General features: G+C 38.3%; 1 protein-coding gene across 1 annotated transcript in view; it reads right to left on the bottom strand.

Moving 5' to 3' along the window:
- COL19A1 (collagen type XIX alpha 1 chain) overlaps positions 1–21744 on the bottom strand; it is a 401244-nt gene that overhangs the window by 369681 nt on the left and 9819 nt on the right. Inside the window, exons 2-3 of the mRNA XM_065911832.1 lie at positions 18148–18222; positions 17208–17307 (exon numbers count right to left, since the gene is read on the bottom strand). Coding sequence (XP_065767904.1) covers positions 17208–17307; positions 18148–18222 — 175 coding nt within the window. The remainder of the gene's footprint in view (positions 1–17207; positions 17308–18147; positions 18223–21744) is intronic.

Here is a 21744-nt window from a genome sequence, read left to right as displayed (position 1 = left end):
GAGATGGGGCTGCAATCCCTGGGTCAGGAAGATCCTTTGGAGGAAGAAATGTTTTCTTCCCACTCCAGTTTTCTTGCTGGAAAATCCCATGGAAAATCCCATGCAGCCTAGCAGGCTGCAGTCCATAGGGTCACAAGGAATTGGACAGGAGCACACATATACTACATTCTCTAGATCTTCTTTCCCACTTGACTAATGAAAAATCCTCTCTTGTTCAGAATTTATTTAAAATCATTCAGTTCAGTCACTCACTTATGTCCGACTCTTTATGACCCCATGGACCACAGCACACCAGGCTTCCTTGTCCATCACCAACTCCCAGAGCTTACTCAAACTCATGTCCATCAAGTCGGTGATGCCATCCAGCCTTCTCATCCTCTGTCGTCCCCTTCTCCTCCTGCCTTCAATCTTTCCCAATCTTTTCTCAGGGTCTTTTCCAATGAGTCAGCTCTTCACATCAGATGGTCAAAGAATTGGAGCTTCAACTTCAGCATCAGTCCCTTTCCAATGAATATCCAGGACTGATTTCCTTTAGGATTGACTAGTTTGATCTCCTTGAAGTCCAAGGGACTCTTAAGAGTCTTCTCCAACACCACAGTTCAAAAGCATCAATTCTTCAGCACTCAGTTTTCTTTATTTAAAGTCCAACTCTCACATCCATACATGACTACTGGAAGAACCACAGCTTTGACTAGATGGACCTTTGTCGACAAAGTAATGTCTCTGCTTTTTAATATGCTGTCTACGTTTGTCATTTAAAATCATTAGAAAATACAAATCAAACGATGATGTATAAGGCATTTGTATTACAGGAACGATATTGGCACAGGATGAAGCATTTCATCACTCTGCGTGTATACTGTTGTTTAGTACCTAAGGTGTGTCCAACTGTTTGTGACCCCTGGACTGTAGCTCACCAGGCTCCTCTGTCCAGGAAGTTCTCCAAGCAAGAATGGTGGAGTGGGTTGCCATTTCCTTCTTCACAGGATTTCCCCAGACCAGGATCCAACCCACATCGCCTGCATTGGCAGGCAAATTCTTTACCACTGAGTCATCTGGTAAGTCCCTGTGTGTGTGTATTTGTTATTATATATTCAATGGAATTCTTCACTCACTGTCTTTTGTATGTACTGTGCTAAATAGCTTTAGTCATGTCAGATTCTTTGCAACCCTGTGGACTGTAGCCTGCTAGGCTCTTCTGTCCATGGGGATTCTCCAGGTAAGAATACTGGAGTGGATTGCGAAGCCCTCCTCCAGGAGATCTTCCCAACCCAGGGATCAAACGCTCATTTCTTATGTCTCTTGCATTGACAGGCAGGTTCTTTACCACTAGCACCACCTGGGAAACCCAGTCTTTTGTATAAATGGTATGAACTCAGAGATAACGACACTCTCCCTAACTGTGAAGTTCTTTCACTGAATAGCCAAAACACTTAATACTCTACAATGAGGGAGCTTTCTTTCTCTCTGGAAAATGCATTTTATAAACATAAGCTCTGTTATCATTAAAATAGTCCCCAGAACCCAGTCACACATTACTATTAATAACAAACCATCTAATAATTAATTTTCTCCTTGGAGAGCATGGATGCAGGATCTATAGGAATTGTTATAAAGCACAGAAGTTTAAATAAGGCAGGCACAGGGCAAGAATAAATCCAGAGCAGGAAATGCCCTAAGTTAGCCAGACCCAGATGAGATGCCCTGGGCAGCCAGTGTCCTGTGAAAGGAGTTTAGGAGGAAAGTTCCAAAGAGAATGAGTGAAGTCAAAGAGTAGATGCAACCAAGACAAACCTTAACTATTCCCCTTACCTGTACTGTGAACTCACACACCTAAACTCCTACACATCATCTCTACTTGGATATTAAAAGAATCTCTAATTAAATAACTGAAATGAATTATTTGTTTTCTACCAAACACATGCCTTTATAAGGATTGCACATCTCAGTAAAACACATGACCATGCACCCAGGGGCTCTAGGCAAACACCTAAAAAATACCTGATTTTTGCCTTTCCCTTATGCCCCCTAACCCCATCCACATCACTGGCAAGTGTTTCCACCACGTAGTGGATCCTGACTCTATCCACTTCTCTCCAGCTCCACCTTCACTCCCCACTGCGAGCTGCCACCTCTCACCCTGGACTCCTGCTACATGTCTTGATTCCTCTCCCTCTTTTTCCTCCTGTGATGTATAGCCAGCACATAGTAGCTAGAATGAGCTTTTTAAGTGAATATCAGACCAGGTCCCTCCCTTCCTTATCACCTTCCTGCAGGGCCCCACGGCTCTTAGAATAAAATGCACATCACTGATCATAGCTCACAAGGCCTAATGCTCTGACTCTGGCCTTCTTCTGACACATCACCTCCTATTCCAGTGTCTGGGTGGCACCTACGCTCCAGTGACAGTGATCTGAATTTTGTTCCTGAATGCATCATTTTTATTGAGGTCTTGGGCCTTTGTACTTCCTGATTCCTTCCTAGGATGGTTGTTTCCAGAAGTCATCCCAAAGATGCTTCTCCTCACTATTCAGATCTCAGCTCTAATGTCCCTGCTCTGAAAGGTCTATATAATACAAGACTTACTTTTGTTTTATTTTCTTCATAGGCTTATAACCATCCAACTGTTTTTTTGAAGAAGTATTAGTTTACACATGTATGCCTGTCTCCACAGACTAGAATGTGATTTTCATGACAACTGAGGCTCTGCCAGACTTGTTGCTCTAAATCAAGAATCTAGACCAGCCCCTGGCATATAGGAAGCATTCATAAAAATGTGTGCATTTCCACTCATGGAAAATCCAAGATGATGCCTATGACTGGTCTTAGCAGGTGTCAAACATTTTATTCAGTATGAAGTCTGTGTTACTCTGCACAATGCCTTAAAAGCCAAGGCCTTATAAGACTGGGCTGCGTCACATTCACCATGAAAAAGAGCGCAAGGAAAAACAAACCCTATGCAATCCTAAAGCAGGTTAACAAAAACATTTGACACAAAATAATTCCTAGAAAAAACACAATCAGTATTCTTACTTTTGAAAAGAAGTTTAACATCTCTATAGACTATAACAAAATAAAATCTCTGCTTCAAGATTTCTCTAAAAGTGTCCATGAGCCGAAGTCTCCTTGTCCTCGGAAATGTTTCAGTTATAAGAAACCACACATGAGGGCTTCCCTAGTGGGTCAGTGGTGAAGAATCCACCTGCCAGTGCAGGAGACTCGGGTTCAATCCCTAATCCAGCAGGATCCCACGGGCCACAGAGAAACTAAGCTCGCGCACCACAACTGCTGTGCCCGTGGTCTAGAGCCTGGAAGCCGCAATTACTGAGCCCATCTGCCATACTGCCATTGCTGAAGCCTGTGCACCCCAGAGCCCATGCCCCACAAGAGAAGCCTCCACAATGAGAAGCCTGTGCAGCAACTAGAGAGTATCGCCCTGCTCACTTGCTGCAACTAGGGAAAAGCCCATGCAGCAACAAAGACCCAGCACAGCCAAAATAAGTAAATACAATTATTGTAAGCTGTTTTTTTAAAAAAGAAATCACAATGACAATTTCCTGTAGTCCTACACTGGTAAAGCTGAAAGGGACCTGAACAGTGATTTAGAGCAACCATCTCACTTGACAAATGAGAAATTAAAGCCACAGAAGTGAAATAACGATCTCTGTTAAATAAGAGAGGTCAGGATGGGACTTGAACTCGGGACTCCTAATTCCAAGGTCAGATTTTTCCAGTATATCAAGTTGCTTGCATCCTCTAGGCTAAAGATAAAGTTTCCCTCATCATTACTGACCTGACTTTAAAGTAATATTTGAGGACTATAAGGGAGAAAAAACTATTTTTCTGAGTATTGGGTGGGGGCAGGGACAGTGTAAATAAATGTAAAATATTAATATCAAGAAATGAATAAGTAATCAAAATATTAATAACAACAATAAATCATATTTTGGGCTCTGAGTAAGGATTCATCATGACATTTGCACATCCTAGGTGACCAGTAGTCCTGAGGGGTAGATTATTACAGTTCCTTCTTCTAATGATATTTTGAGCACATATCAGGAAGTATCATAAACCACACAGTAATATCTTTAAAATAGGGATAGTGTCTGTTGGGTTTTAGCAAGACATGCATTCTACAGAAGATTATAACCAATCAGGAATATTCTCTCTGTATTCCTTAGAGATGGTTTTATTAGAAAAACATAAGATTTTTCACCAAGCATTTCCTTTAAAATGAGTACAATTTGGGGGAAAGACTGAAAAATGTGAGAACAGTGTACATACTTAAAACCACGCAATGTGAAGAAAAGCATGAAGTATTCTGATAAAAGCTGTCTTTGTTGTTTATCCCACTGGTGAGAAGTAATATGTTGGGATTTTAATACCTTCAGAAGAAGATCATTAGAATGGTTACCAAACTAAAAAGACATGGAATTCCCTGAGATATAAAATTAATGATCCTTAATGTGACTATTTCAAGAGATTATGGAAAGAAAGACAACCCTGAGCACTGACCTTCCATTAATGCTTCCCTGGCCCAAGGGGCAGTGGAAGCTTCCATTCCATTCATCCCTTGAGCTGTGGAATCCATGACTAACAAAGCTATACATAAAGCTACTTTAGGGAAGGAGAGGTATCTGGTCTCTCAGGGACAGGAGGATGTCAACTGAACAAGTAATGGGTGGTCCTGGCAGTCTAGTTCATGAGAATAAGCACTGCTTTACTCCCTTCCAGATGGAGAGCACCACAAGCATGCAAAACCCAGGTAAAATCAGTAAATTTAAAAAATAATGCATTCTAGGGAATTTCCTGGTGGTCCAGAGGTTAAGACTTCATCTTCCAATGCAGGGGGTGTGGGTTTGATCCCCGGTTGGGGAGCTAAGATCCACATGCCTCATGGCCAAAAAACCAAAAAGAAAAAAAAGAAGAAGAAACAATATTGTAACAAATTCAATGAAGACTTTAAAAATGGTCCACATCAAAAAAAAATCTTTAAAAATACTAAATAATGCTCCACTGCACCATTGCAATATTTGCAAAGTACATGCAAGTATTTATTGATAAAGTTGTTTTATGGAGAGATGGAACTAGGGAGTAGATCTTATTTTTTCCCACTATACCCTGGTGGTTTGTGTCAAGAAAAATAAAGACCATAATGAAAGTTACAAATTTCTTTTTGTATTAGAATATTAAATAACTGGCAATTTCATTGTTCAACAAGTTCAATTTGACATATGCAGCAGTTCAGTATTCCTAAAGGAATCTCAGTTTGTCATGTGGAAAGTACTATCTCTATCTCATGTATAAGAAAATAAAGGACAAAACCAAACTACAGAATAAGAGAAGATGAGAAAGAAAAACCCATGACCACCAGTTTCTTTTTGGCTCTTTCACCTAACTAAATAACAAGGAGTGTAAGGCAAGAAGTGCAATGTAATAAGGAAAAAAAAAAAAAAACCACAAAGATGAACAAACTTTTAAGATTACAGTGATCATAGACTGAAAAACAAGATGACATAGTTATTCTCAAGAAATTTCATTTTGTAAGTGGTGTTCCAAAAATCAAGTGTGATATACACTTGGAGAACAAAAATGTTTAAAAAGTTTAATTACTCATCACAATGATTCCAGGGGCAATTCTACTAGCTCATAGCACAAGCCCTGAAGCAAAGCCCTTTTTTAAAAAGTCTATTTTGGTAGAGCTGAAGTTAGTTTTCCAGATCATATTTAGTAAGACTAACCTTTATTTTTTTTTCTTTGCTTTAAAAATGAAATGGCTAAATGGAAAAAAGTCTATTTTTAAATATCAAGAACTGGCTTCCAAATTAATTCTTCCATTCTAAATAGGCGTGAGGCAGGGTTTATGAAGAACTTCCGTATTTACAAGTATCAATGGAGCCTTTGACTTGCTGAATATCTTCCAGGAAGAGAAATCTGATACAAGTTACATTTCCTGAGAGTGAAGTGAGAGATGCTTGGAGTTTATAGTAAGTCATTTCTTGTCCAGCTGACATCCACCATCACCTGTCACGTTACAAGCAATTTGGCTCGTGGGGCTGAGGGTTTGTCTGAAATGCCTTCTCCCCAAGCTGGGGGATGATGCTTGAGTTCCAGAGCCACAGAGACTCTGAAATCTTAGCCTTTTTGTGTTTGCCGAGGGGATTCAGGCAGATAGGTTGTTAATGGGAAAACAAAGCTTGGATGGCTCTCTAATCTTACGGCTGTTACAGTTAGCACTTGTTCATTGTGACATTGTAAATGACTTCCCCTTGAATACAAGCCCTCCTTTTAGATGACATTTAGATAACAAAAACTGAGGATGGACCAGAGAACCTACCTTTCAGAAAGTTTTTTTAAGGGTCTCCTACCCCCCAAAATGGCTATGGTTTTTCCAGTGGTCATGTATGGATGTGAGAGTTGGACTGTGAAGAAAGCTGAGCACCGAAGAATTGATGCTTTTGAACTATGGTGTTGGAGAAGACTCTTGAGAGTCCCTTGGACTGCAAGGAGATCCAACCAGTCTATCCTAAAGGAGATCAGCCCTGGGTGTTCATTGGAAGGACTGATGCTGAAGCTGAAACTCCAGTACTTTGGCCACCTCATGGGACGAGTTGACTCATTGGAAAAGACCCTGACACTGGGAGGGATTGGGGGCAGGAGGAGAAGGGGACGACAGAGGATGAGAGGGCTGGATGGCATCACCGACTCAATGGACATGAGTTTGAGTAAACTCCGGGAGTTTGTGATGGACAGGGAGGCCTGGCGTGCTGCAATTCATGGGGTCGCAAAGAGTCGGACACGACTGAGCGACTGAACTGACTGACTGACTGACCCCCTAAAATATAGAACAAATCCCATGTCAAACCCAACAACTCCCCAAAAGATCCTCCAATTGTGAAGTGTCCTTCTGAGTCTGCAGGTTTGGGTTCTGTTTTAGAATCAGCCTGGGAGCCCCAGGTCAATACTGAAGCTGTGATTTTCCCAGTGGTGTATACTTAGCTTTTGCTAGAAGACAACACTATTGTTTCCCTTTCACTCTTTTGAAAAATGTCTTTGTTGAGGTATAATTGATTTCTCTTCAGAGTCCAGACATCTTTCACCTTTCTTTCCTTTTTTCATATGAGTAAAGTTCAAATCCCTTAGCCTGACCCAGAAGGCCTTTCAAAACAGCAGCTCAGATGCCCTTCAGCCTTCTTCACCCCTAGAGTCTCCTGGATGTGTTTACTAACCAAGTGGGGTTTCTCACCAGTATGCAAATTACATTGACCTTTAAAACCACCACAATACCTCTTCTAACTACCACCTGTGCTTATCCTCAGGTTTCTAGTTTTCATATCCCCTATGAAGCTTTTCCTGGTTCCCCGAAGGCATCTCTGGTTCTTCCAACATCCACTATACCTAATATCTAAATACTGTTACAATGCTGTAATTCCCAGACAGAAATAACTAGGACTTTTATTCTTAAATTCTCAGTGCTTGGCACATAGTGAGTATTCAATATTATTTGGGAATTGAGTGAAATACTTCATTAGAATTTCTTCTTTCACTGGCATTAAAGGTGAACTTGGAAATAATGGGGACAGTATCATGAAATACTTTTTCCTACACAGCTCCCTTAAGCAAAGGGAATTTCATATTCTTATTATGGATAAATGGGAAGAGAGCTATTGTCTGTGAAAATATTAGAGAGGATTGCCTAGTATCCATATCAACGGGCTTTTGAGCCCCACAGAGTTGGTTGCCAAGAGTTAGTTGAATTATATTTGCTAAGTACACTGTGAGAAGGAATTCCCTGGGGGTCCAGTGGTTACAAATTAGCACTTTCACTGCCATGGCCTGAGTTCAGTCCCTGGTCCAGGAACTAAGATCCCACAAGCCTCGCCACACAGCCAAACAAAATTTCACCGTGAGGTTCTGTGTGCAAGCAGCACCGCCTTGGGACCCACAGGACAGCTAAGGGTCACAGAGGCCATGCCACCGTTCTCCAAAGCACACACAAGCCCCATTTAGCCACAGACTGCAGAGCAGCTTTGGCTCTGAAGGCTGATAATAAGCAGTCATGAGTGGAGGTTGACTGGGTCCTAGGGAGAAGCCTTTTCATGGAGGGGACGAGCGCAGAGGCAGAGATGACAAGCACTTAGAAGGAGATTAGGATACAGGAACCGAAGTAGAAAGTGATATAAGCCAGACCCAGAAGTGATGTAGGATTCCACACTCCTAGAGGAGTCAAGAGACAAAAAGTAGAATGATGGTTGTCCGGGGCTAGGGGAGAATGATGAGGAGTTATTGTTTTATGGGTACAGTTTCAGTTTGGGAAGGTGGAAAAGTTCTGGGAGTGGCGGCGGTGATGACTGCAAAACAATGTGAAGATACTTAATGCCACTGAACTGTACACTGACAAATGGTCAAAATTGTAACTGTGATGTTATAAGAAAGCAAAAAATCACACACACACAAAGAACAGAGACACACCTCCTTTTGGACATGAGTGCACGTGCAACACTCATGGGGCTCCCGGAAATAAGAAGCACAGCCTTTAAGAGGGAGCTGAGGTTCTGCAGTTGTGCAGGTAAAAAGTAGGAGTCATGACAATGTAGGCTCTGATCTTACTATGACATGATTTGAGCCCACACAGTAATGAGTCCTGGGAATATTTACATTATCTGAGCCAGAGTGAGAGCTCAGCATTATATAAAAAGTATTTTAGAAGTATATTGGATCACAAAAAAAGAAGGAGACTTGCATGAGGACATCAGTGAGGGCAGTGTAGAAGGTCAGCTTTCTAGAATGTGTAGGACTCCACTGTGCAGAAATAGTGGACAACAGTGACAGAGAGAAATGAGTCCACAAAGGCAGGTCTGAGCCCCACTTAGGTCACTGGCATTGGTGCAGGACAGTGGTCACCAGTGACTTGGAAAGAGACATTTCCACAGTATTCAGGAGTCCTAGTCATATCTGAATGGATTACGGGGTGTGTGAGGAAGTGAAAGTGGTCAGTTACATTCTTCCCTTGAGCAGTTTGGGAGGAATAGGGACTGTCAAGGGAACATATTTCTAGAACAAGGGAGAATTAAATATGTCTTTGTAGATTAAGGGGACAGGATCCTGTGAAGAGGGTATCAAAAATGAGCAAAGGGGATCATGTGTGGATCAAGGTCTAAAAGGAGGTTGACAAGGAGAAGATTAAAAGCCCAAGTGAAGGGGTTAATCTTTGGAAACCGGAGGTTCCCCTTGGAAGAGGACAGCTGAAGCAGAAAAATTCCAAGGTGGAAAGCCCAAATTGCGATGGTTCAAATAAGAGAAATAATTGTTGACACAACATCTGGTCAATTCAGTCTCATAGTCAACCAACCAGATGGAAATTCTGCATGGCATGATCACACGTGTCCACATAAGTTAAAAGTTTTACTGAACCTGTGATTGCTCCCAAATTACAGAGCCAGTGTGAGAGGAATTAATAAAGTCAATTATTTGAATATATTGCTTTTTCATTTAAAATGATAAAAACTTTAACCTGATCTGGAAAATGTATTTTAGGAAATGTAAGTGCTAATTAAACCAATACATGGACAAGGTATTACCATACTGGTGTGAGTCACATAAAATAACACAAGAAACTTTATGACTTCCATGCTTATTTTTGATTAGCCTTTATGGTTAAGTTGAAAGAATTGAAGTGATACTAAATTAATGACTTATTGGTTGGCACAATTATTTTTCTTGAATCGACATAGATTTCAAAGTTTATCACTGAAATCATAATTGCATCTTCCTATCTGATTTTGTGTCTGAGAATGAGGATTAGACTATGCAGTGCTATTTCATGAAACAGGAAGTTCTGTCAATCAAAGAAAATCTAAAGCTATTCTCAAGCACTAGTATAACAAAACATCATATATTACTACAATCAGTGCTCGGGTTAACTCATAAATTTAAAGTCATGCTTAAATTTGGGTTTATAGCCATTGTAAAAGCAGTACATTTACCACCACTTAAAAGATTAATAGCTAATTAATCTTCATAGCATTTTTATGGGGCAAATAAGATTAAAGATGACTCAAGGATGTGCTTTCTTTCCTTTGTATATTCTGGAAACCTGCGATGCACATTCCACAGATACCTATATATTTCCCACAACCAAGCAAAGTCTCTTTGCTTGATCTCTTTGCTGTTGTCCCTTATAAGATTTGATTCATAGGATAAAAAGACAGGTGAAGTTAAAAATGTAATATATAATCCAACCATACAAGTACATTTAATTAATGACTGTCAAAGTGGCCCAAGTAATTACCAAGATAGGACACCTTAATTTTATTACCGTATCATAATATCTGCATTACTATGACTCCTAAGTAGTAGATTTAACTGGTACTTCACTATTCTCAAGATAAGTGGCATAAGGATATTTGAGATAATTTACATGTAATTAGTTATAATTGAAAAGAAGATAAACTCTAGAGATCTTCTGTACATTATACCTCTAGTCAGCAATGGCATATCGTTCACTTAAACATTCATTAATACAGTAGATGGGTCCCTGGTGGCTCAGATGGTAAAGAATCCACCTGCAATGCAGGAGACCTGGGTTCAGTCCCTGGGTGGAGAAGATCCCCTGGAGAAGGGAATGGCAACCCACTCCAGCATTCTTGCCTGGAGAATTCCACAGAGGAGCCTGGTGGGCTACAGTCCATGGGGTTGCAAAGAGTTGGACATGACTGAGTGACTAACACTTTCTTTCACTTCTTTCAAGATGGTAGATATGGTAAATGATGTGTTCAAAATAAAATAAAACAAAATAAATTAGATATGAATGTTGTAGAATCTATATGTGCTTGCCAGATTCCTCTGTCCTTGGGATTCTCCAGGCAAGAATACTGGAGTGGGTTGCCATGCCCTCCTCCATGGAAAGGTTGCCCTTCCCAATCCAGGTAGAATCTATATACATTTGATCAATTACTGACACTTTTTAATTTTACCCCCAACTATTTAATTATATAAAATAAAATAAAATTCAATTATATAATTATATAAAATCTGAAGGAGGAAAATCCTTACTTAAATTGATGATAATATTAAATGTTTCTGTTAAATGGACATACTAAGCTGATAATATTTCATATTATATTTTAGAAGTGCTGGAAGAGGTCATTGACAAGATTTGCCCACCAGATGACCTGTGAGCTGGTCCTGGGCAACCAGAGGGACCACCAGAGGCAACCCTCTTCCCTGTCTTTGGAATGTAGTTTTCTGCCTGCCGTTTCCATGGTAGGAGTTCTTTCAAGGGTGCAGCCTTGAGAGAGTAATGTTTAGCTGAGACCATCTGGACAGTGTACATGACTGACCCCCATGAAGGCTCTATGTAAACTGTGATTCTGGCCGGTGGCTGCAGAGATCTACTGCTCTTGTGGCATGCAAGAAAAGTCTCACATGTAAGTTGCCTTGCTCAGGAAACCTGCCGACTGCCCATCTGGGTTGCTCTGCCCTTTTCTGCAGTCTCCACTTGCCCCCTGTGTACACAGACCAATTTCAGATTTCATCTGGGGAATTTCTGTGGTTGTGAACCAATAAGTAACCATCTCAACATAAACTGCTAATGGAATGTACTAATACTCCTTAACTCTCTAGAAAAAGATGAGAGGTTCTTATGATACAGAAGTAAATATTTCAATGCATTCTTAAAATCTGTATAATACTCTTAAAATTATTTTCTAATATATAAAATTTTCCTAAATTGCATTAAAAAGAATGAAATAATGCCATTTACAGTAACAAATGGACCGACCAATTATCATACTAACTGAAGTAAGTCAGAGAAAGACAAATACCATGCAATATCACTTATATGTAGAATCTAAAATATGACACAAATGAACTTATCTATGAAACAGAAAAATAGGCTCACAGACATACAGAACAGACTTGTGGTTGCAGAGGTGGAGAGGAAGTAGGGGAAGGATGTATTGGGCATTTGGGGTTAACAGATATAAACTATAATATATAGAATGGATAAGCAGTAAAGTCCTGCTAGGTAGCACAGGAAACTACATTTAATATCCTGTGATAATTCATAAAGGAAAACAATATGAAAAAGAATTTATTAATATATATGTATTATTGAATCATTTTGTTTTATAGCAGAAACTAACTCAATATTGTAAATCAACTATACTTCAATAAAAGAAATTATAAAAAATAAAATAAAATTTGGATAAGTTGTATGCTTTTTAAAAATTTATTAATTGTGAACCTATCAAGTTTTTCCTTTGTCTTAAGAATGAATGATTTAATGACTCACTGCACATTTTTGGTATGCCAAGCTATAGTTAAGGAAATATAGCGACAGAAAAATTATAACAGAGAAGAACAAATATGACTCTATATTGGATCTGTGTCTTTAACTTTTGTTAAAGGTTTTAATGATTTTGCTATAAGTTAATCTATAAAAAAAAAAAATGTTGCCTATAGCCCAAAATATACACGATAGCCCATTTTCATGACTCTAACCTCTAAAGGTAAAGTGCTTTTCCATTCATACAGAGATAAAAAGTTGCAGAACAGAGAATAACATTTGTCTTCTTGAGGATTTATAGGAACACCATGAAACCAGACCTGTGGATGCTGGGAGAACAAAGGATTCCAACGCCAAGAAGTTTGCAACGACCAGCAACACTCCCTCCCCTTTCAGTAGAAAAGAAGCCTGAGCTCCACCCCAGGTAAGACGGTTCTTTGGGACACGAGTCCACCATCTTCCCTCACCTCATTGGCTTGCTGTGCCACGAGCAGTATGAGCCTGGACTGGCTGGCAGAGTTATGTGCGGCTGTCAGTCAACCTCATGTAAACAGCTGGACAGCTTTTTACTGAGTCACGTTTCATTACATGGGAAACTTCCTATATAGAATGCCCCAAGTGAAATCCAAGGAATGCATAAATATTCATTTTCTATAGTTTGATGAAATGATGAAGTAATCCTGCTAAAATTTTCAGCAATGAGAAGCTTTAGTATCAGAGTTCTGAACGTAATTTTGAGATTTAGAATTTAACTGGTTTTGAGAACTTGGAGAGGTCCCAAAGAGTAATAAAAATTAAACATGGTGGGAAAACTGGCTCTTATGAGGGAAGGAATGAAAATACTGAAAATCAACCTGTGTGTGGTGCTTAAGGAAGCGTAGCTTTTACGAGAGGAGCTGAGTCCGGAAGCCTTTGCTCAGATGAGAGAACACAGCCAGTTTCCTCTCAGGTCAAGGCAAGAACAAAGTACAGCTTTCTTTGCATTGTGTATCTTTCCAGCAGGCTCTGGGAAGGCAAGATTATAGCTGCATCCTTCACCAGTGCAATCCCAGAGCTTAAGGAACCGCTCAGTCCATAGTAAACCAGTAAATGTTAAATGAAAGGATGAGCTCTGGACTCGACTGGATTCATTTCAGTGACTTATTGAATGCTCCCTCTTATTCAACCCTTATCAGAAAAGAAAATTTCAGGAACCCCTAAAATACCTTTTATAGCAAGCTACAACTTTTATTTATAATTTTTACAAGGTTTGAGTTAAAAAACAGAACTTCCTAACAAAAAATTCTAATGCCACTGAAGAAATTGGGTAATATCTGCATTTCAAATGCAAATAGACGGGTAAAAATTGATGGAACATAATTATAAGTATAGAGCAAGATCTCTAAAAACAAGCTGGGATTTCTACTCGAAAAATCAATCTTATGGATTTTTTTGGCTCAATAAACATTTACTGAATGAATGGACACATGAAGAATAAACAAGGAGGCAATGAATGAGTAAGTGGTGGGTCTTAACTGGCCTCTTTAAGAAAAACAGGGGAAACAACCTTCTGGTACATTGTAGTGTTATTTAATATAATACAGTAATAAAAGTCTGAGCGTAATGTGAAGTCTTGTGTAGAAAAGATATGCCCAGAGCGTAAATCATTCAATAGCAGCAAAGACTGATGATGCTCTGCAATACACATAACAGTTTTCCCATATTTAGGAATATTTCCAAGAAAACTGTTAAGGCTTAAGATGCCAGAACAATTTAAAAAGAAAAAAACTGAAAATATCCTTAAAAATTCTATACATTTTCTATGTATATAGTGTGGGGTCTCCTATTGCTGAGGATTATTATGTATCACAAGACACAAATGAGAAGAGCCCCCACCAGCTCATTTTCTCCATGTAAAGCTGTGAAATTAAACAGACCTTTGCTTCTAGGACGCACCACTAGCTTAATGAAAGGGACAGAGACAACTCCTCTTCACTGGAGATGTATTTGTTTGTAACAAAAGCAAAGGGGACTATATCTGTCAATTATTCTAACTGTTTCTAGCTACACTATCCAAGTTCATAAAATCTTATTAATCTGTGTTGATTATTTTTTCACACATAGCCTCATTTTCCCCTCTTCTTGGGAACTGTTTTCAGTAGCAAAAGCCACCAACTCACAGATATCATCCTAAAATTAGAGAAGCTACAGACTTGAGACATATGTGAACCCTCCCTTCCCCCCTCTTTTTGCTAATGGGCCATAACACTCCAACATACTGAACTCAATAGGGCCTCAGAATCCTTCTCAACACATTATTCTGTACAGACACCAAATCTGAGAGATAAGGCTCTTAACCATCCTTGAATTCTATAATAAATCAGGAAATTCACTTTTCCTGTTACATTTTAAATTTATTTATTCAACTACTAAGACATTTTTATTTAAAAACATGCTTATATACAAACAACGAATGAAAGAATTATACCAAATAAATAAGGTGCTCCATACCATACGCATGTTTTATGTAATTTTCTCTCAAAACTTCACCACTTTCCCTGATAATTACCGAAACACAATTTAAGCAGAGCATTTTCATCTGGAATATTGCTCTCAATGTGTATAGAAATCATTATTTCTTCTACATAACCAGAGATATGTAACTTGTAGATTAAAAAAAAAATGTTAAGGGAATTTCCTCCAGAAAGATGATTCTAGAAAACTAGGTAGCAAGCCCCCAGTACTTATCATATCCTATCCTAAGGAATACTGAAGATGGACATGAGTTGAAAAGAAAATCAAATATAGAAAGTTGGTCAGATGTTCCTGAACCTGTCCGACCTTTTTGGGGACAGCAATGTTTACTTGAAGGACCCTTGTAAGAGCTGCCTTTGGGTCCCCAGGTTAAGCCAGGCTAAAGGCACTAAATGTCCATTTGGTAGTGACCAAAAGTTCATAAAATATCTCCCCTCCTAAACCTGGAAGATGCCAGAACAATGGAAAAAAACAAGCTCAGGCACAGAAAAAGTCCCAATTTCCATGTGAATTAGCATCTGCCTTTTCACATGCTGAATCTGCAAGGCAGCTCATTTACAAATATATAAATAGCTGCAACTTTACTCCAGTCTCATTGAAAAACCAAGATAGCATCATGTGAGAGAAGCATCCCAGCATCTTTGGCTCACAGAGCAAAATGTAAGTGGAGATGAGCCAAGCTACTTGACACTTGCTGTCAGCTTAACCAGATCCCCTCCAGTTTCCTGCAGTGGAGGGACCAGAGTTCTCCTGTGCAGAGCTGAAGAATTAACTTACATTGATTGTCTAGCAGTTGCACAGTGATTCAGAGCCCAAAATCAAAAAATAAATTTCAAGTCATACATAGTACTTATTACCACACATACTCAAAAGAGAGTGGCACTGTCTAAATGTGGCAACAAGTTTTCCAATGTAGCTGCTTAAAATTGTCACTCCTATACTTTGGCCACCTGGCCAGAATTAGAGGGGTTTAAATCATCAGAAGGTGAGAGAGAACATGCATTTTAACTTTTGGAAAAGGATTTATTGCCTTTCTTAAATTCATTAATTAAATTTATGTTTAAGAAACATCTAAAGCAATATATATGAAATATATGAGACACAAACTGACTCTTCTTTCCTGCATATGAACACCCAGACAGGGAGCTGTCAAGCCCTGAAGGTTTAATGCGTGCGTGTGAAGGCACTTTCAGGCTTAAGACACTCACGATAGCACAGGTCTGTAGAGTGACATCTGCTGAATTTCTCCAGCAGACAATCACCGTTACATCCCCTGATATCAAATTACCCTCTCTCTTAGCCCTCTGATTTCTTACCAATTAATGAGCAGTTTACTTTTAAGGAACCATATCATTAAACTAAAAGTATCTAAAGGATCACAAAATAGAAAGTTTAAAAGAAAATTTTCTCAAGGAGTTAGGAACCTGGTTTACATGATACATCTGAGGATGGGCAACAAGATAATGCTATTTCTCTTTGAGAATTTCAAAGCTGAGATTCTCAACAACTCTACCCGGTAACTCAAATATTAGAATACCCATCAGGAAGTGAAAACATCCATGTGTGTTTTCACACAAAAACATCTGTGTTGCATATTAAACCAAGCAGAATTTTATGCTTTATTCATTGCAGTGTAGTCATACACTGGAATGTTCATCTTGGGCTCAAAGGTTGAATATCAGAACTATGTATGTTCTATCTGACTTCTTGATGACTCAGGCTTTCTGATTTACTCTGGATCCATCCGCCAGTTACCTATAGTCAACCATATGGTGAATTCTTGCCTTGTATAATTGCTGACCAATTGGCAATATTTAAAGGGAAAGTGATTCTTTTTAATCTCATTTATCAGAAGAAAAACTGTAATAAAGATAACTAGCAATAAAAAAAGCCTTAGGTAAATCCATCTTGAAATAAGTATCAAGATCAAAAAAAAAGAAAAAGTTTTTTTATCCTACTGTTTATACAATATATACAATGAATAAGGGCTAAACTTTTAATTTATCATAAAGCTTATCTCTATACATGAAGCATATGGAAATAAATATAATAAATATCAGTCTTTGTCTCTAAGTCTACATTGGTCTTATGTTTCAAATTCACATTTTAAAATCTAATTTTGGTTAGTCTATTTAAACATAAATAATACTTCTTCAAAAATAGATTTAATTACTATTTTATAATAATCATACCTCTATCTATACATGTAAATTAACACCACAGAACAAGATCAGTTTGCAAAGATTATTAAAAACCACAGTATAAAAACATCACATTTACTGCAGCATTCAAGTGATTGTGATACTGTCAAGATAATTTTTTTTAAACAAGTAATTTGGAATCTCTTTAGAGAGTAGTTTATGTAATATTAAAAAACATTAAGAAAAATTATTGTTTTACTTACATGGTGTCTCTAATAAGAAGTGAACTTCCCAATTTGAAACAGGTTTTATCACCTTCACAAAACATATGTCTCAGAGAAAAGCGCTCTCCTAGGTCAAAACCTGTGAAGTGTGACAAATGATTTAATCCAGCAGTTTTATTAAATATAGTAAACTCACAGAGATACTGATTTTTAAATAGGATTCTTTTATAGTCATTATCTGCAGATTGATTATTTCAGGTTAAATCATAAATTTCTTGATTTCCATTTCCTCTCTTTAGGATATAGGAGGACAAAATATATCTCCAAAGATTCAAGTATTAATTTTCTTTGATCTAGGAATGATTCTAAATAAATAATCAGAGTAGCTGATTATTGTACCAGCTCTGATAGCTAAAGACAGAAAACTAGTTAAATAAAAAGCACTATACCCATCCAATTGAAATCTAAGCAGCCTTTTAAAAAATATCATGCTTTAGAAAAATATATGTTCATGTGGGGAAATGCATGGATTTCAAATGCAGTTTATGGATTATGATTATGTGTGCATGAGTCAGGGTGGAGGGAGGTGGAGAGAGAAAATGGAGGAGGAAAGGGACAAAAGAAAGAGAAAGAAGAGTAGATACATTCCAAAATGAGTGCCATCACCATATTGGGGTATTGAGATCTTCTTTTTCATACATTTTCTTTTCTTTATTTCACATTTTCTACAATAGATACAACTTTTTAAATTTTAAATAATTTTGTCCTCCAAGAGGTTGAGCTGTTGGTCATCAGGTTAAACAATGTAGAATTCTGCTCTCAGAAATTTTTGTATATCATCTGCCTGCTTTGCTTTTAATTTATTGATATTGGTCTTATCATCTTAAATTACAATGTCAAGGAGTCATCTACAATACACAACATGTTTGGTTATAATTTTACACAAAAATGCTTCCTTGTGAAAGATTATCATGCTTACCTGAAACTTCAAGTTTATCTCTGTTGTCTTGTGTAAATTGGTGTCCCTCTGTCCTCAGTATAGGACATTGTTTTTCTATTAAAAAAAATATATTGAGAATTTTCAGTACATTGTCTATTGTTTTTCTTTGAATAAATGTGAATGATTTAATACAATCAGAAATGTAAGATAAAATGGAAAGAAATTAAATCTTTTATTAAATTTTTTTTAATGAGGATAAGAGCATTACCCATTTCATTGTGTGTTCATGAGAATTACATGTGATTATATACGTGAAGTGTCTGGAATACAGACAATGCTTGTTAGTCTTAGCTATTGTTAGAATTTTATTGCTCTAATATTCTAATTGCTACAATATACTTGACAGTAGGAAATTAGCTAGCTTTAATATTATTAAATTTTCATATTCAAAGTATATTCTAATATTAGAACAAGTGAACTACTACTATTTTAACACAACTTATATTCAGGTTTTGGTATTAGCGATATTAAACTTTATAGCAGAAGGAGACGGCAATGGACTAAATGCGTCCCTCCCCAAATTCCTATGCTGAGGTCTTAATCCCCAGTGTGATGGTATTTGGAGGTGGGGCCTTTAGGACGTGATTAAGTTTGATGAGGTCATAGGGGTGCAGCCCTTATGATGGGATTCATATCCTTTACAAAAACTGGAGAAATAGGAGTTCTATCTCTCCACCTTGTGAGGAAATCAGGAAGAGGGCTCTCACAAGAACTTAGCCAGGTTGGCACGCTGATCTAGTCTCAGTCTCCAGAACTGCACTAAATAAATGTCGGTAGGTTAAGCTCCAAACCCTATGGTATTTTTGTTAGAGCAGCCTTAAATAAGTTATTAAAATAAAACTAAAAAGCAAAAGCAGACTTCTGCCATAATAAAGTGGTCTATAATGAAAAATAATGCTGCTGCTGCTGCTGCTAAGTCGCTTCAGTCGTGTCCGACTCTGTGCGACCCCACAGATGGCAGCCCACCAGGCTCCCCCGTCCTTGGGATTCTCCAGGCAAGAGCACTGGAGTGGGTTGCCATTTCCTTCTCCAATGCATGAAAGTGAAAAGTGAAAGGGAAGTCGCTCAGTTGTGTCCGACTCTTCGCGACCCCACGGACTGCAGCCCACCAGGCTCCTCCATCCACGGGATTTTCCAGGCAAGAGAACTGAAGTGGGTTGCCATTGCTTTCTCCAAAAAATCACTGAAAAAATACTAATTATGTGTTGAGGCAATTAATGATGTTCAAAGAAATGATCAAGTTTGCTTCCACTCACAGTGGATTTACATATCCCGATATACTAATATAATAATATACATGTATACACTAATTTCTTATTATCTGGGGTATATTTAAACTTAATTCAGACTACAGTGACTGCAAAAGTGACTATAAAGTGACTATAAAGAAAGCTGATTGCCGAAGAATTGATACTTTTGAACTGTAGTGTTGGAGAAAACTCTTGAATTGCAAGTTGATCAAACCAATCAATCCTAAAGGAAATCATTCCTGAATATTCATTGGAAGGACTGATGCTGAAGCTGAAAATCCAATACTTTGGCCACCTGATCTGAAGAACTGACTCACTGGAAAAGACCCTGATGCTAGGAAAGATTGAGGGCAGGAGGAGATGGGGACGACAGAGGATGAGATGGTTGGATGGCATCACGACTCAATGGACATGAGTTTGAGTAAACTCCAGGAGTTGGTGATGGACAGGGAGGCCTGGTGTGCTGCAGTCCTTGGTCCATGAGATCACAAAGAGTTGGACACGACTGAGTGACTGAGCTGACAGTGACTGCAGCCACAATATTAAAAGATGCTTGCCCCTTGGAAGAAAAGCTATGAGAAACCTAGACAGTTTAGTAAAAAGCAGAGACATCACTTTGTTGACAGATGTCTATATAGTCAAAGCTATGGTTTTTCCAGTAGTCATGTATGGATGTGAGAGCTGGACTGTAAAGAAGGGTTAGCACTGAAGAAATGATGCTTTTGAACTGTGGTGCTAGAGAAGGCTCTTGAGAGCCCCTTGGGCAGCATGGAGATGAAATCAGTCAGTTCTAAAGGAAATCAACTCTGAATTTTCATTAGGATCAATGCTGAAGCTGAAGCTCCAGTACTTTGATCATATTATGCGAAGAGCAAACTCACTGGAAAAGACACTGATGCTGGGAAAGATTGAAGGCAGGAGGAGAAGGGGACGATGGAGGATGAGACGGTTAGATGGCAGCATCAACACAATGAACATGAGTCTGAGCAAACTCTGGGAGATAGTGAAGGACAGGAATGCTTGGTGTGCTGCAGTTCAAATCAGACATGACTTAGTGACTGAACAACAAGACTCTAGGAAATTAATAGCCATTTCAGGTGTGATTGCAGCCAGTTTTTATAATATGCCAACTGTACAACTAGACAATTCTTAACCTAAATTGATGAAATATTTTGCCATCTTACAATCACAACCTTATTTTTCCAAAAAATTCATGTTTTCTGAAATTCATGTTTGGGTTTAATGACCTCAAAGTTTTTATGACACAGAGATGAACTGCTAAAAATCAAACTGTGTCCTGCTCTATGGAAAGTGGAAACTACTGATTCTCCTGGTCAGCTGCTCAGCCTCTCAGTCCCTCACTTAACAAATGCATCGTAGACTTCAAGGGTGGTGACACGGCCTCAGAAGAATAAATCAAGTTATAAATAGTGCTACCACTTAATCAGAGGTATGAGATGTTACACACACAATTAAAACATATAGCACTGAATAATTTTAAAGAATATTTAGCTACTTTGGAAACTCCTGTCTCAGAGATCTTAACATGATTTCAAGTCCTACATAATAACAAAACTGGATATTTTGTAAACACTGCCCAGTTTTTTTTTAAGAAAATTGAAGTCATATTCATTTTTATCTGAGTTCATCATCATTTTTATAAAAACCAAATATCCCATCAAGATCTCTGCACTGAAAACTAGATGGTGTTGCAGAGAGAAATTAAAGTCCTAAATAACTTAATGGATTAACCAAGTATTTAGACTGAAAGACTCAATATTGTTAAGATATCAATTCTCAATTTTATCTCTAGGTGTAGTTCAGTACCAATTAAAATCCCAGCAGGTTGTGTGTGTATTCCTATGTGAGTGTGTGTGTGAAAACTGACAAGCTGATTCTCAAATTTAAGTGGAACTCCAGAAAAACTAGAATAGCTAAAACAAAACTGTAGAAGAACAAGCCAGAGGATCTACAATATTGTACACCAGGGATTTTTATAATGTAGTGCTGGTGCACATATAAACAAATCAGTAGAACAGAGAGTCCAAACACAGACCTATGCACATATGGTCTCCTGATTTACCACAAAAGGGCCAGTGCAGTTCCAATGGGAAAGGGATGGTCTTTTCAATCAATGATTCTGGATCAATGGAACATCAATGTAGAACAAAACTAAACCCTTACCTCACACCACGCACAGAAATTAACTAGAGATTATCTTAGACATAAATGTGAAAGGTAAAACAATAAAGGACCACAGAAATATGTAAAATCTTAATGAACTGAGGGTAGAAAATATTCATTGATAGGGACACAGAAAGCACAA

The sequence above is a fragment of the Muntiacus reevesi genome, chromosome 19, assembly GCF_963930625.1.
Source record: "Muntiacus reevesi chromosome 19, mMunRee1.1, whole genome shotgun sequence".
Taxonomy (NCBI): domain Eukaryota; kingdom Metazoa; phylum Chordata; class Mammalia; order Artiodactyla; family Cervidae; genus Muntiacus; species Muntiacus reevesi.
The sequence above is the reverse complement of the archived record's forward strand: the minus strand, read 5'-3'. Positions and strand labels throughout refer to the sequence as shown.